Source organism: Eutrigla gurnardus (assembly GCF_963514095.1).
Source record: "Eutrigla gurnardus genome assembly, chromosome: 7".
Classification (NCBI taxonomy): domain Eukaryota; kingdom Metazoa; phylum Chordata; class Actinopteri; order Perciformes; family Triglidae; genus Eutrigla; species Eutrigla gurnardus.
The window spans coordinates 6585080-6601426 of record NC_139921.1 but is presented as its reverse complement, the minus strand read 5'-3'; the positions used below and the strand labels follow the sequence as shown (position 1 = coordinate 6601426).

General features: G+C 44.9%; 1 protein-coding gene across 4 annotated transcripts in view; it reads right to left on the bottom strand.

Annotated features, from left to right (window-relative positions):
• eipr1 (EARP complex and GARP complex interacting protein 1) overlaps nt 1-16347 on the bottom strand; it is a 245599-nt gene that overhangs the window by 163688 nt on the left and 65564 nt on the right. The window contains exons 9-10 of one of the 4 annotated variants that reach the window (XM_084013998.1): nt 13176-13364; nt 7442-7464 (exon numbers count right to left, since the gene is read on the bottom strand). In XM_084013998.1, coding sequence (XP_083870124.1) covers nt 13190-13364 — 175 coding nt within the window. In that variant the 3' untranslated portion in view covers nt 7442-7464; nt 13176-13189. Of the gene's footprint in view, nt 1-7441; nt 7465-12855; nt 13080-13137; nt 13365-16347 lie in introns of those variants that run through there. The other 3 variants (XM_084013996.1, XR_014597474.1, XM_084013997.1) reach the window with 3 other exon arrangements.

The window sequence follows — 16347 nt, the reverse complement described above, 5'->3', positions numbered from 1 at the left end:
TCCACAAACCGGCGGGTGACATCACAGTAACCAAGCCCACTTCACAGTCTCTGGGGAGGCGAGTAGTGTATTCCTTACTTGAATATTCTGGGCATCACTGAGGAACCTCCTCTTTACGTAGTCTTGGAACATGTCTGGAGCAGGAAGCTGGATCTTTTTCTGGAGACGGACTCTTCTCTGAATCTACCCCTCCGTAGAGATGAACCTTAACCTCTTAAGACCTGGCGTCCACATGCGTGGACATCACATTTTGGATTGTCTATACCATCATACTTAATTCTGCTTATCAGGGGCCACAAAAACTACATCATGTCAAACGATAATAGTTTTTATACTTTATACTATACAGGTCCCAATAAGCCCAGATAGTAAAGATAAATTAAAAATGCATACCAAAAAAGAGCTCAGGTCTTATTTTGTAGTGGGTTTCAACAGCTAACTGTGTATCCGTATAACGATCCATGTTGATGGGAATGGCTATGAATCAATCAGATTGCTTGATTTGAGCTACCTGTTTTATAATATTATCATAACTGATCAAGAATGATGGCCAAAACTGAAAATGAAAATAGACCCCAGTTGTAATAAATTGGAAGTAATCAACTTTTGTATACTTAGTTGTTCAAGGTGACTCTGCTTATTGGTCGACGGTGTGTTGTCCGTCCTCTCCTATTGGACGTTCCACTTGCAAGTGATTTTTCTGGAAGTGCTGCTGGTATCGTGAAAAAATAGCACACCTGTGAGTCGGGTGTAGTGACGAGAGCCCCCAGAAGGCGAGGCCTTTGGTGTTGGGCATTGAGAGAGTGGAGAAACGAGCGTGGCTATTCCTCGCTCGCTTGACAGGCAAATACAACACGGTGTGTGTGCGTCGCTCTGTTTGTGTGTGTTCCCGGGCTCAGAGGGGCAAAATCACAGCAAAGGTTCACTGCTTCTCCTTGTCACCTGGGTTCCTCTGTCCTCACCTGATGTCTTGTCACTGACCAAATGTCAAGTGCGTCCGTGGCCGAGTGTGCGTGTGTGGTCAACTGGGCAGAGGAGGAGACAGATCTGGGTCAGGCAGTTCCCATGAGGGTGCCGAGCGCTCCGCGGCGATGACATGGCTGATATGAACGAGTGAGCAAAGAGGAGAGTGAGCGAGTGAAAGTGCAGCCAGACAGTGGAACAGCCAGGGGTCAGGGGAGGACAGAGCCACCGCATGATCACACACACACACACACACACACACAGAGCTGTATGTAGCCTTGTAGCTAATCCACATGCATCAGTGCATCAGCGCTGTGACACTCACGCAAGTGGCTTCGTGGTGAAGATGTAGAAACAGACAGTAACACACAGGATGCATTTGCAAACCGAGTACAGAATGTACTGCATGTGGTGTACATTTATTTATTTCTGCACTTTAACAAGGGCTCGCAGTGAAAGCTATTAGTGGCTGGTTACAGGAAGTGGTACAGCGAAATTCATCCAAACGTCCTCATGAAAAGGGAAGCTAAGTGCTGCGATGCACTGTGTAAATCTCTGCAATTCCATTTCATCAAAGCAGGAAAAAAATAAACTTTACAATTTTATTGCGATTGTGTCATTATATCTGACCTGGGCAATGAAGCGTCCGGGGAGCAACATGAGGTTCGGTGTCAGGCTCAAAGATACGTGGACATGCTGTCAGTAGGAGCTGGGATCGATCCTCCAATCCTTCCAACCTCCAATGGTAATTGACCCCACTGAGCTACAGCTGCCTCCGTCTTTTGGATGGTGCGATGCAGCTAACACGATAGCTTCCTCCATAGGTTCTCAGTTAACTATGTTGTTCAACATAGCAAGATTCCTGCCACATTGTGCCTAAGCATGGATTTTCCACGGGGAACTAGACTCATGACCCAGAAAGAGGGAGGGACATCCAAAAAACCCAGTCTTTAGGTACCAGAAACATGTGGTTCATGGGTAGTCAGTCCAGAAACAGGTATTAAAACAGGTAGTTAAAGACTCAGACTAAATACATAAAATAAAAGTCTCAGTCACACCTTGAAAACAATCAGGGCTGGGCGGACGATCCTACTCACTACCCAGCCAGTTCTATGTCGAGGACCAGTGAGCGTATCTGTAGAATGAAAAAACACTTTTGGACACTCATTTTCTCTGCATCGTTAATTATGTCACTGCGGCCGGAAAATTAAAACACGCCCAGATCAACGGTGGCTGGAGGGCCATTCATAATACTGATACATTTTTTTGTACATATTGTCAACTAATTGATTGTCATTTAAGTTCTCCTGGTAAGCAGTGATGCTGCATATATAGAGCATTTTTTGTTGTGTCGTGGTCATGTGGAGACAATAAGCTGATTACCAAATTAATAAATACATTGGAAGTACTGTACTGGACCGTCTGTGTTTCCGCACCACAACAAATGGATTTGTCTTAATCACGCTGCTCTCTCTGCTCTCGTCCATTCACTTCAGCGCAATGCATGATGGTATATAATGCTCAGTTAGTGACCAGCGGTTGTACACTTTAAGATGAATTGTGGGATACTGGGAGTCCACTTAACATTCGGACAGCACTACAACGTGGGGAACTGACTATAGTGGACTATAGTGAGTGATTTCAGACACGGGCATACACACCTGTGAAACACACAAAGGCAGGAAGTGAAGCATCCGAAACCAGAGACAAAGGTGAGTATACCAAAATAAAACAAGAAATAAAAATAGGACATGACATTGCACAGCCCTGCAGAACATTCTTCTGGGGGGCAGAATATTGGGACGGACCACGATTTCAGCAGATTGCTGCCTGTGTACATATACTGTATGTTTGACCAATGAAATCCTTTGTTCCAATTGATGTCATATCTCCTTTTTTCTGAACAGCCAATATTGTACGAGAAACACAGCAAAGACTACCTCAACAACCAAAAACAGGGCAAGAATTAGTGTTTGGCTAATTAAATTCATTTCATTAATCAAGGTGTCAGCACGCTCCAAAAGTGGTGATATATCGATTCTTTTTGAAGCCGAAGAAGAACCTTATTGGGAAATCAGTCAGGTCCCTCATCACCCTGCAGCAACAACAGGACACTTTTGTAATGAATGAAAAGGAAATAGAGAAAACTACATTATAAAAATACAATACACTGTTTGGTCAGGCTGGATATTAAAGGGATAGTTCGGAATTTTGGACATAAGACCTATTTTCCAAGTGCGCCGGTGTGTTCGAGACGTCTGGAGACGTTTTCAAGAAATTTCATTCAGTTCTTCTAGTTGCCGAGTTCGCTTATGCTATGGCTAGCGCAAGTCAATGGTTTTTAGCTAGACAGGCATTAAAAACAGTCTTGCCCACTCCACAGTGCACCCGAGGCAAATCCATTGTAACGGCAGACTATCGATGTACATATCTGTGTTGATAGAATGTTTGAAATAAAACCAACCTTGCATTTTTAAGGATTTATGTCTCAGCAGCAGCAGCAGCGTGTCATACTTCCTAGTAGGCTATGGCAGCGGCGGAGTGATATCACCTAGCACTTATAAGTTACCGGTTCTATAATAGTTTGTTTACCTGCTGTCATTGCTACAGACGGAGGAGTTTTTTTCCACCCAAACCCAACCGTACCTGTACAAACCTGAATATACAGAGGAAGAATTGCGCGAGAGGGATGCTCAAAGGGCAGAACGTGAACGAGCGTCTGTGGAGACCGAGATAGCCCCCGCTGGAGCTGAGAACAGGGACCGAACAAACGGAGACTGGTGGTGCCAGGAGGGAATCCCCTGCAACGCCTCCGAGGGTTTACGGTTCTCCGGACGGAGCAGAGGTCTGGGTTCGCGGTGCGTAATTGTGGGTTCCCGTGGCCGTGGGCTGCCCGGTGTTTGCGTGAGGTCCAAGCGCTTTTCACCCAGGTCTGAGGGCATGAGTCCCGACAATTCGTCCCGGTTCGATTGCCTATTTACGGGAAGTATTTCGGGCGGCGCGTCTTAGAGTTTTGAGCCCGACGGAGTGTCCGCATGTGTGGATTCGCGGAGCCGCCCGCTGCCCGGTGTTGGTCTGCGGTCCAAGGGCTTTTCACCCAGCTCTGAGGGCACGAGGCCCGACTATTCGTCGGTGTTCATGTGTCTATTTACCGGAGGGAATCCCCGCAACGCGTCCGAGGGTTTACGGTTCTCCGGACGGAGCAGTGGTCTGGGTTCGCGGTGCGTAATTGTGGCTTTGCGTGGCCGTGGGCTGCCCGGTGTTTGAGTGAGCTCCGAGGGCTTTTCAGACAGCCTTGGGGGTATAAGTGCCGACAGTTTGGCCCGGTTCAATTGCCTATTTACGGGCAGTATTTCGGGCGGCACGTCTTAGAGTTTTGAGTCCGACGGAGCAAAGTAAAGTTCCGCTGCTGCTGAGAAACTAGTTCCTCAAAAAATGGATGATTCATGCGATGCGAGGTTAGTTTTATTTCAAATCTTATTTTATCAACACAGATATGTACATCGACAGTCTAGTGTTTTAATTGATTTGCCTCGGGTGCACTGTGGAGTGGGCAAGACTGTTTTTAATGCCTGTCTAGCTAAGAACCGTTGACTTGCGCTAGCCATAGCATAAACGAACTCGGCAACTAGAAGAACTGAATGAAATTTCTTGAAAACGTCTCCAGACGTCTCGAACACACCGGCTCACTTGGAAAATAGGTCTTATGTCCAAAATTCCGAACTATCCCTTTAAGTGACACCGAGAGCTCTTTTCTCTCCCTAATAATGTATGACACACCAGGTCTGAAAAATAGTACTCAGCAATCAACTCAAAGCAGCAAAGTTTTGAAAATCCATCATTAATTCACCATGGGTCGAGCGTTCATGGAGCTGAATGGCTGTGGCTAAATTGGTTTTAATGGATTTCATGGGGTGCGGTTCGTGGGCCTTTTGATTGACAAAGAGGTCTGAGAGTTGCCGCAGCCCCCTGCCTCCGCTCTGTCCCCGAGCTATGCACCATTGATCAAACACATACCAAGTGTCACTCTGTATTGCCGGGACGCTGATGACGGACTCAGCACTCACTTCAATCATTAGTCAATCATCCTCACATCCAACAGCTCGAGACACAAACAGAAGCAGGAGGATGACGTTGGATGCGTCTTCATATAGTCCCCCCCACAGAACCTTAGTACATGTTCCTCCTACAGTATCTATTCATTGTTAAAAAAGAGCATATCAACTTCTTTATTTGAGGCATGTGAAAGCAACTCCATCTGAATTCTACTGTCCAACGCACACAGTCGAACACCGCGATACAAAGTGCAAACCATGAGCAGCGATGTCCTTCAACAGCAATTGGCTCTCAATCTCCATGGAGACGCGACGAGGCCACGGGAGTGGAGGTCCCCACCGGACATGAGAAATGAGTACAATTACAGCTTTTGAGAGGTAATTATATGTGCGTTGTGCTGGCGAAGGACCATAAATAACGCTGGATCCACCCCGTGTGCTTGTTGGGTAATTGAAGAACAATGAGGTGGGAGACGGGGGTGCATGCCGCATCGCATCAGCACCTTGTCCATTGTGATCCCGTTCACCCTGGAAGAAAGGAAGGCCGGTCAGCCAGACAGAGCTGAATCATATCAAGCACCAAGGCTACAACTCTGCCAGCGACTGTCTCTAATAGCATGTGGAGAGTAGACAAAAGGTGGGGGGTTCTTTCAGTATGGCTTTTGTAAGTAAATTAGACATGTACTACTCAGGTCCCGTGAGATTTAAAATGTTTAAATACATGGAGAGAACATATGCAAATCAATTAATATGTATGGGATAAAAGACATATTGCACTGTGAAGGTTTCCTGACAAAACTACCCTTAATACAGAGCATCCTATAATTTCGCCGATGGTTTAATAATCTCTGCTCGCCCCTTCCAAAGAAGTTTATCTTCTGTAGAAGCGATAGGAGAGTAAATAAGTAGCTTATAACACACAAGAGCTTTTCCCTGACTGTGGTTGTCGGTGTTAAGTAGCTATCCTTGCGTCCTCCAAGAACATCAAAAGTGATGTGTCTGTGTTTCATCGGGGCTTCCACCGCAACGGGGCTAAAAGCTGGAGGACGAGCACACTGCGGCTGCAAGTAGGTTAACATCTAACAGATTGTTGTTTCGCCTCGTACAATAAATCCCTTCACATTTCGAATGGTTTGTTTATTCTCAGTCCTCCACAGGCTGCACAGTAAACCTCGACTCTTGATACTATATTTCAAATGCAGTAGGTGTCATACCTGTCTTCTGGCCCGTGTTGGGAACTCTCTGCCGAGCCAGTGTTCTTGAACAAATCTGGAATCCCTTCCAGCTCAGGAGTCATGTAGTGAAATATGAAGTATTTTGGCAAACACATCCATAAAAGAAGAGTAACAGAAATGCTGGATGTGCAGGATTCTGGAAGTCAAGCTTGCCATGAAGCCACGTGAGGACCACACTGAGCCGAACCCTGAAGGCCTTTAGACGCCCGGAGTGTGACCAATAAACAAACAATGTTCATACTGACAGTGATGGAGATTTGTAACACTTTTCCAATAAAAGGTTTTAATAGATTCTTGCAGACAGAGGACCAACTAGCAGGACCCTATTGACCCAGAATATTGTCTGGCAGTGTGTCTGAGATAAATAGTTGTATAGCCTAAAGCTACTGTAAGAATTTAAGTTCTCTCTGGTTTATTGTGAAAGGTAAGAATGTGGATCTGGTCTACGCTGAGCTGCCTTTGACAGGGTTCGGACCCAGAGCCTCCATGTTGTTGTACACTTTAGTGTACGCTGTAATTGTGGTGATTTTTTTACGACCTAATATCTCGCATTCTATGTTAAAAAACAACACTTCTAGAGAAGACGGCAGACGGCAACCTCTGTATCTGAACATTTAAGCCATAATTGTTGACATTTATTTTTACTAGCTGGCGTTACTGCTGAACTGAACCTCCTGTTCTGAAAAGTGAAGCCAAGGCTGAAGTGCCTTAAACTTGCATTCTCTCTCTAGTCATCAGGGGGTGACCCTGAAAAAGAAGTCTGATTGCATGGAAGTCTATGAGAAAATGACCCTACTTCTGATTTATTATCTCAGTAATGATTGTAAACATGAGTTTATGGTCTCAATCTGTAGTTTCAAGCCTTTTTCAACACAAAGAGACTATAAAGCAGGTTAAGCTTTAGGGCGGGGCTTGCTACCATCGCAGCCTTGCTAACATCGCTACGACGCTACTGATACAATTACATTTCACTCAAAATGGCAATCTCGAGGCTTCAAAATGCAGTGGGTGATGTCACGATGACTTTGTCTACTTATTATATACAGTTAATACTTATATACATGTTACTGACGTGCAAATTAATCACCAATTCTAAACTCAAAACCTTAAAACCTTAGTTTGCACCCTTAAACCTTTCAAAGTCCAAAATGTCCTCACTCTACGAAAATCAATCTAAAATGAATCAGTCCTCACACACACACACACACATCCTCACACAACATACCTTTCTTGGTCATGTCATTCTCGCCCTACACCAGGCTCCTGTACAAACCGCTGACGTCCCTCCTCTCCTGCTATCACTGTCACTTTTTCTTTCTTTGTCTTTGTCTTTCCTGTGGAGAGCAGCGTGTTTGTGCATAATTTCCATTTCAAGGGGTCATATAAATTCTCCTCCATGCAAATGAGCCAAAATCTCCAAGGTAATAATCACCCGAAACCCCCGCTCACACACACACAAATACCCCAGGTGGCACCATATTGCATCGCCGACATGAATAAATAATTAAATGAAATCTAATTTTTTTATTTCATTTCCTCAGCAGCTGAATCCAATTCCGCCTCCACCCTTTGAGAACGACACCCGGGTGACCCCTCGCTACAATTACCGCTATCCGAGACGTTATACAAACACTTGTGTTTTAGAAGCGCGCTGCATTGTTACACGCATGTCTGATGTGGTGGTGATGGAGTAAAAATAACAGAATATATGAAACAGCTAGCAGTGATGAAACAATGAAACAATGGAAGGAATACATCAATATAGACAGTGATCTCTAAAATGAATTTCATATGTTACGTCTCGATAGCGCCTCGTTAGTCTCATACTGAGATGCAAATGTCTCCATAGCTTTTCCACATCGAAAAACCTGTATTTCAGTAATATATCCCTCTCTTTGCTCAAGAAAAAACAACACCCTATTACTATGTTACAACACCCTATTACAATGTTACTCATTACAACATCAATATCTCAGTCATTTTCTCTCCGTTTCATGCGAGTGGCCAGACCAGGGCACTGAGTCCCGTGAGGCGGCCGGGAGCCACAACAACACTGTCGTCTCTCATTCCAGATCAAGAGCTGTGTGACCCGAGGAAGCCGGGCGGCTGGCACGTACAGCGGCCGGGTCACGTGACCCGCAGGTTAGGTAGCTGCTGGTCTCTGAGCGGAGGATGCGGACGGTTTGCGATGGCAGAGGAGATGTCATGCTCGCAGTGACCAACCCATGACGGCTGTGATGGCTGCTTTCTAAAGTTCATATGGGACAACCAAAGAGAAATGTTGCATACATTGTATTAAAACTAGGATTAGTCTTGAGAAACCAGCAAGATTTTTTTAAAAGGGTCCAACTGAAAAACCAAAACCAGTGTGGTCCATCCCTTCATGGCTACTGTTAGCACTCACAGCTAACAACAACAAGACTCGAGCCCTTCCAATCATCTCTCTGGCTTTTAACAGTCCTACCACAGCCACAAATGTTAGATTATTTCATTTTCTCAGAGCATTTCATTGATTGATTGTCGGGATATATACATAATTTCAAAAAATACAAACAAAAATGTATTTTCAAAAAAAAAATTCAATTGAATTTAAAGCTGTTTACTATTCACAGTACAAATACTTTCAGGTATCTGGACTTTACTTGAATATGTCTTTTTCTGAGAACTTTGTACTTTTACTCCCTACATTTAAAAAATATGTCAGTACTTTCAAAACACCTGTTCAAAGTACCTGTTACTTAATTCTAATGCAATTGAGGGAAATTATCGATTTTTTCACCCTAATTAATATGATGCGGAAGCCTTGCAATAAGAAATGTCCTTCAAAGTGATACTTTTTACTTCCTTTGAGTACATTTCAGTACTTTTACTTTTGTACTTTGTCACTTTTACAGACATTGAATCAGTACTGCTACTGTCTCTACTCCTTGAGATATGTATTTTTGCCACCTCTAACTATTTAATATACATACAGTATATACATGAATTAATTAATAAATCAATTGCCAACGTGTACTGAAAATGATCATGAAATAATTGCCCAACTCTGTAATTCCCCTGCAGAGCATTGCAGCCTCTAAGCTTGTTGCTACCGGCCAAGCACCGAACCGATGTTAGCCAGTAGCTTTGGAGGATTAAGACGCCAAAGAGTACATATATTTCTCTGGGGTTGGAAAAGACTATTAAAGACTTAATGGGCTGCTAATGTGTCTGCTGGATGTTTCAATTAAAAGTGTTTGCTAAGATGTTATTGATAATTCTAAGTTGATAATATATCAATGTTGTTTTATCAGCTTTGTCTACTAAAAATCTATGAATGCAGCTTCATGCGGCCATTAATACTTTGTGGAAGTACAAACATTTTTTACCCGTTTTGTCCGTCAGTGAAGGTAAAGAATGGGACGCATGTGAGATAAAGATGAAAGGCTAGCGTGAATTTTTCTATTTGAAACAAATGAATAATAAAGAATTTAATATGATTAAATGAAAATGATGTCCAAAGAAGAAAAGTGGAGGTGTTCAAATCACATTTTGTGTGTAAATGCAGGCAAAAATGGGCCGAACACAACTGAGAAGTTATTGTTTGTAAAACTTTGTTATGATTATAAGAAATATGTTAAATAAAATGTGCACATGGCGGATTGCAAATACATATTGAAATTGGAAAATACAATGGATGGATGAGGATCAGAGGAGCTAATATTTTAAATGCCGCGGAAGTTGATTTGGAAAACGTGTTAAGTTCCAAATAAAATGTTGTAATCTAACTAGTGGTGTGGTTGGAGATGGCAACCAACTCAATACCAATACATCCCCCGAAATGCTAAACGCCTCTAATGGTGTATGTATTTATTTAAATGTTAATATTTGATCTTTTTGGGATTTATCAAAGAATGTGTATTTAAACTTGCACGAGACCGGTGTGTGTTTCTCTACTTAGTTACGGTGTAAGAAGTTGTTGGATCATTTAAATGAGACACAAATAACATGAGTTGATATCAGTGGATGTCAGAGCGGCCTAGATATAGTTGAAGAACCCACCTGCTGCCATCATGCATTAGTGTTGGCCATGATGCTGTAGCCTGTACGTGCATACTAACAGTGTCAGCAATACCACATCGACTATCAATACATCATAGCGAGTGTAATTTGTCCTGGGCAAGCCTTTCAGGAATACTAAAGAGGTGCCTTCATCCGCTCACATGCAAACCCTCAGCCAGTATTAGCTGATGGGTGGACTGATTGGTCGCCATCATTCAAATCAGCGGCTGGATATTCTGATGGTGAAGAATCGGTCTGCCTTTTATAATCAACTGTCTTTTTAATATAAACGCACGCACAGTCTCCATCAGACAAAGACCTGCATGCATGCTTGTCACCCTCACATCTCTTCATGAAGACGGCAGAGACGTGACAATGGCTGTCTGCATGTCTGTCTGTCCGCCTGTGTGTCTGCATGTCTGTCTGCCTGTGTGTCCACTTGTCTGTCTGCTTGTGTGTCTGCCTGTCTGTCCACCTGTGCATGTCTGTGACGAGCATCACAAGTTTCCAGATGGCCGATATTCAGCGATTACCTTTTCAGCGCTCACCATCCCTCTGTATCTTCACCCTGATCCCTCCTCTCAATAATTGACTGCAGGGTAACAAGGGCTTTGTGTGTGTGTGTGTGTGTGTGTGTGTGTGTGTGTGCGTGTGTGTGTGCGTGTGTGTGAGCAGCTTCTCTGATTAGATAGCCGAATACACTCTGTATTCAGCCACGGCACTGCCTGCCCCAACTGCCATAGCTAATGAAGAGCCTGTGCCCCTCCCTTGGCACTAGTGTGTGCGTGTGTGTGTGTGTGTGTGTGTGTGTGTGTGTGTGTGTGTGTGTGTGTGTGTGTGTGTGCGTGATGCATAGAGTCAAGCTGCAATTAAAAGACCTGTCAATGGTGTCTGCCATAACGGAGGCTCAGACTGTCACCATCGACCGGCCTCGACACACTGTACGGAGCGGGGGGAGGACGAGGGGAGAGAGGGGAGGACAAGGGGAGAGAGGGGAGGACAAGGGGAGAGAGGGGAGGAAAGAGGAGAGAGAAGAGGACGAGGGGAGGGCGAGGGGAGAGAGGAGGATGAGGGAAGAGAGGGGAGGAAGAGAGGAGAGAGAGGAGGATGAGAGGAGAGAGGGGAGGAAGAGAGGAGAGAGAGGAGGATGAGGGAAGAGAGGGGAGGACGAGGGGAGAGAGGAGGATGAGGGAAGAGAGGGGAGGAAGAGAGGAGAGAGAGGAGGATGAGAGGAGAGAGGGGAAAGAGGGGAGGATGAGAGGAGAGAGGGGAAAGAGGGGAGGATGAGAGGAGAGAGGGGAGAGAGGGGAGGACGAGGGGAGAGAGGGGAGGACAAGGGGAGAGAGGGGAGGAAAGAGGAGAGAGAAGAGGACGAGGGGAGGGCGAGGGGAGAGAGGGGAAAGAGGGGAGGATGAGGGGAGAGAGAGGGGAGGACGAGGGGAGAGAGGAGGATGAGGGAAGAGAGGGGAGGACGAGGGGAGAGAGGATGATGAGGGAAGAGAGGGGAGGAAGAGAGGAGAGAGAGGAGGATGAGAGGAGAGAGGGGAAAGAGGGGAGGATGAGAGGAGAGAGGGGAAAGAGGGGAGGACCGGAGGAGAGAGAGGGGAGGCAAGGGGAGGATGAGGGGAGAGAGGGGAGGAAGAGAAGGGAGAAGGGAGGACGAGAGGAGAGAGAGGAGGATGAGGGGAGAGAGGGGAGGATGAGGAGAGGGAGGGGAGGAAGAGAGGAGAGAGAGGAGGATGAGGGGAGAGAGGGGAGGATGAGGAGAGAGGGGAGGACGAGGGGAGGATGAGGGGAGAGAGGGGAGGAAGAGAGGAGAGAGAGGAGGATGAGGGGAGAGAGAGGAGGATGAGGGGAGAGAGAGGAGGATGAGGGGAGAGAGGGGAGGATGAGGGGAGAGAACGTTTGTGTTTCTGCATCTGGTCAACAAACTGTAAATCTGGTCTTAACTAAACGGACTCAGACTTTGATGAGGGTTCCTGTTAAGTCCTTGTGGGTTCAGGTCTGTCCTGAGTCACTGAGACCAAAACGGAGCCAGAAGTAGAAACACGACTCCAAAGGAATGACCAGTGATCAGCTGCTCTTTGACTTCTGCATGTAAGCAACTTTTTTTTTTTTTTTAAAGATTATTTTTTATGGCTGGAGTGCCATGCAAGCCTTATTTTTTTATTATGCAATGCAGAGAGAGACAGTGTGGAAAGGGGAGATAGAGGGGGAAGACATGCGCGAAAGAGATTGCCGGGTCGGGAGCCGAACCACTGATCTCCGCGTCGAGGCTGAGCCTCCGTACATGGGGCGGCTGCCTTATCCACTGCGCCACCGACCGCCCCTGTAAGCAACTTTTCATGTCAACTTCCCAAGTTGAAAACATGTCAATTTGATTGAAATAGTTAGTTGCGACCTCAACAACCTCAACCTTTAACAGCAAACATTTCAAGTTGAAGATTTGAAATAATATTACTTCTTCATTCAAATAGTGTTTTCACGTTGAGCACCAGCTAACACCAATATTTTCACAAATAAGATTCAGACAAAAAAACAGTCATGAGATAAACTATTTATGTGAATAATGACAAACAGTATCTTCTTCATCCTGCATACATCCAGGCCATGATGAAGAAATTATTTCTCTTATGAAACACCAGACAGCTCACCAAACGTGCCGTATGTTTATCAGGAGTCATTAAAGGTGGTCAGTAGAACATACACTTACTGTGCCAAGCTAGAATGGAAAGTCTACTTCATTATTGAGCAAAGGATGTGTACAACGGTCTTCTCATGCATGCTTCCAGCACACACACACACACACACACACACACACACACACACACACACACACACACACACACACACACACACACACACACACACTCACACACACACTGAGACCCCCTCTCAGAGCAGAATACGGTATTTGAGGGCGCGGGGGACCCTGTTGATGACGAGCCGTCCGTCGTAACTGAGCGAGGCGAAGAGCCAGGGATCGGCCGACGACCATTCCGCCGCGTACACGCTGTCTTCGTGCTCCTCGTAGGTGGAAACCACGCTGTCCTGTAGGGGCTCCTTACTCCTGGATCACACAAACAGATGAGCTATGACAACAGGAGGGGAACGCATCACATCTTACAGACTTCATGCAGGTCTCTGCGTGATCACAAACACATGGAGGACCTGACCTTCTAAAAGACCTACATAAGTAAGAGACGATCATTGAGAAGTTTGGCAATTTTATATAGTTATTCTTGGTGCTTGGCGTCGGTGCAGGTTGATCAGAAACGCCTTCAGTTCAGACTCCAGCAGCAACCAGCCCACCACAGACGGACCAGGATCTGGCTTAATTGCTGCCTTCGACCTGAAGTCGGAGCTCTGATGGGAGGTGGAGCGCTCCAGCAGCAGCGACTCCTGCTCCACCTCGCTGCTCCACTGGGAGCCAACCCCGACGCCATGCTGCTGGAGACCCAGGCCGTGTGGCTGGGCCTCTAAAGGGACTTTTGGAAACACTACCACCTTTGGCCACGGGGACCGCCAAAATCAACACAAAATGAAAATGTTAATGACACAGATGCTAATTGTTCTTACTATACAGCCAAAGCAAAATGTGAAAGCACAGCATGACACAACCGTCATCAAACAGATGGAACTATAATATTTTACTGAATGGCCGAGTCTGACGGGAGAAAGGGTTTGAAGCTGTTCTTTGTGGCCACACTTGAAGGCCGAATGAAAATCTTGCTGTCAGATAAGCGACGCACGGTAATGATGATGATTGATGTTTTTCCATTTTAATCAAATTCAATCTTTTTAAATACTTGAAGGGCCCCTGTATGATTTTAAAACAAAGTCACCTTTACATTCACGTTTATTCATCAAAACTCATTGTGTGTATCCCCGTGGTCTAACAAACACGTAACGGATTTAATTCCTCAGAACATATTTAGCAAATTCATAAAAAAATTATGACTTGAAGCCATCATTGTTTACATTTGTGTTTGCTTGCAGTTTTCTTCTTCACTGCCGTTGAAAGCAGCAACGCACCATTGCTGCTTCTTTGCAACCTCAGGTTCGGAAAGTGAAGCCAACGCTGAAGTGCCTTAAAGTTGCATTCTCTCTACTTCTCACTTGATTTAATATCTCAGTAATTATTGTCATCATGAGTTCATGGTCTCAATCTCTAGTTTCAAGTCTTCTTCAATCCAGCATGATATTCATTTAGTACATTCAGGGTCCAACAGACCAGAAACTGGGGATGCTTTTGGGTGGGGCTACTTTGTGATTGACAGGTCGCTACTGTTGCTACCATGCTAGCAATTCACTTAGCTACTAAGATGACTTTAACACTTAGCGGTAAAGTTGACCTAGAATGATGAAGCTAACTTTGTCAACAGCTTCACACCAGAATCCACATGGATCCAGATCACGTTGCCACTCTGATGCTTGCGTTTGTCAAATCCACCCGTCCAAATATGGTCACTTCCTTCGCTGGTTGCAAAAAAATCCAAGATGCAAAAATGGCGAACTCGTAGCTGTAAACACTAGTAACATTAGTGACCGACGGGTGACTTCACGCTGACTACGTCCACTTCTTCTTTACACTGATTCCTTGGTGCATTACCACTCTCATCGTCCAATAAGCAGGAGAATCATTGCTCCATAGCACAACTAGTGGCCACATGAATAAACTGCCACACAAACACAACCTCTGCGTGGATCGGTTCATCCCCCACCCCTACCTGCTGAGAGTATTTACTTTGTTTAGCCACCATTCCTCCCTGTCATCAGCACACAAACAACCCCTCAGCTGAGACACGTCTCCCACTGCTACAACAATGTGACAATAAATAAGATTTTAGAATTATGATCCAGCATTATTGCCATCCCAAATTTCTCCCAAACCCACTGCTGTAAGTAGTCCCGAGGGGAAGCAATGACATACATATTTGGATTTATTTTACACATTAACTGTTTCACACAGACAGTAGCTGCTCCCCCGGGCGGCAGCCTAAAATAAAAAGCTCTAAGTGCTCTGCTCATATAGATTCATTGGGGAAGGAAAGAACAAGAGGGTATATATGGGAACACTTGACGGATGCTACAAAATCATGGACGATGTCTCAGTTTGCCTAAAAGATTGCAAGGTTTTTTGGAATTATTTCACTGGACATTTGTAGACGGCTTACAGTGATAAATAGTGACAGCTGTTAATAAGGTTCATCTAGCTAAAACTATTTCAGTCCAATACAACAGTGGTGCAATAAATCCTACTTTCATCACGGTTCTAATGTTCGGTTTGCGTTCAGACGGTTTAAAGGTACAATGTGAAATATCTGTCCAGAATTTAAGACATCATCAACAGTAAATGAAGATGTGACAGTGTTGTGTGTCTTGAAAACGTATTGTGTTGCAGAGATATCTCCTGAAAAGTGTATGATAACCAGCTAGCCCCGGCCCGTCCTGTCATGTAATACCACTTCTACCTGAAGAGGCGATAGTGAGTCAATGCAGCGTCTTTTTAAATAACTGTGACAGTAAATTGGGATTGCATGAATCCGGCAGTGGAGACATAATGCTGACCCCTATTCGTTTGGAGAGACAATTTGGTGTCCAGAGAAGAGAGCTTTATTAAATTGAGGCGTGTTTTTAGTATTTTGGCCAGCCCATTGACAATGTAAATGTATCAGTTTTACACAATGTAATTCAACAGCACCAAAAAATAATTACCATGAAGTTGAATTAAACAACCTTGCCATAACCATTGTAAAAACAAACAAACGAGCCAATTAGACTTCTTTATAAACTAAAATCCCAGCCTCCACTGATTGGTTATGTTGTCACCATCTACACATTTCATTATTGTTGAATTTAAAAAGCGACCATGTGCAATGGTCCAAACACTGGAGGAGTTCTGTACGAGTGTCCAGGTAATGTGGAGAGGGGTCAACGAGAACAGTGGAAGGGTTAAAACCAAAGCTGAGTGCTGGTGATGAGGCAGAAGAGTTGATAATTGTGGATGAGAGTCAGTCATCGAGTGTAAGAGCTGGTAGTCGTGGATAAGA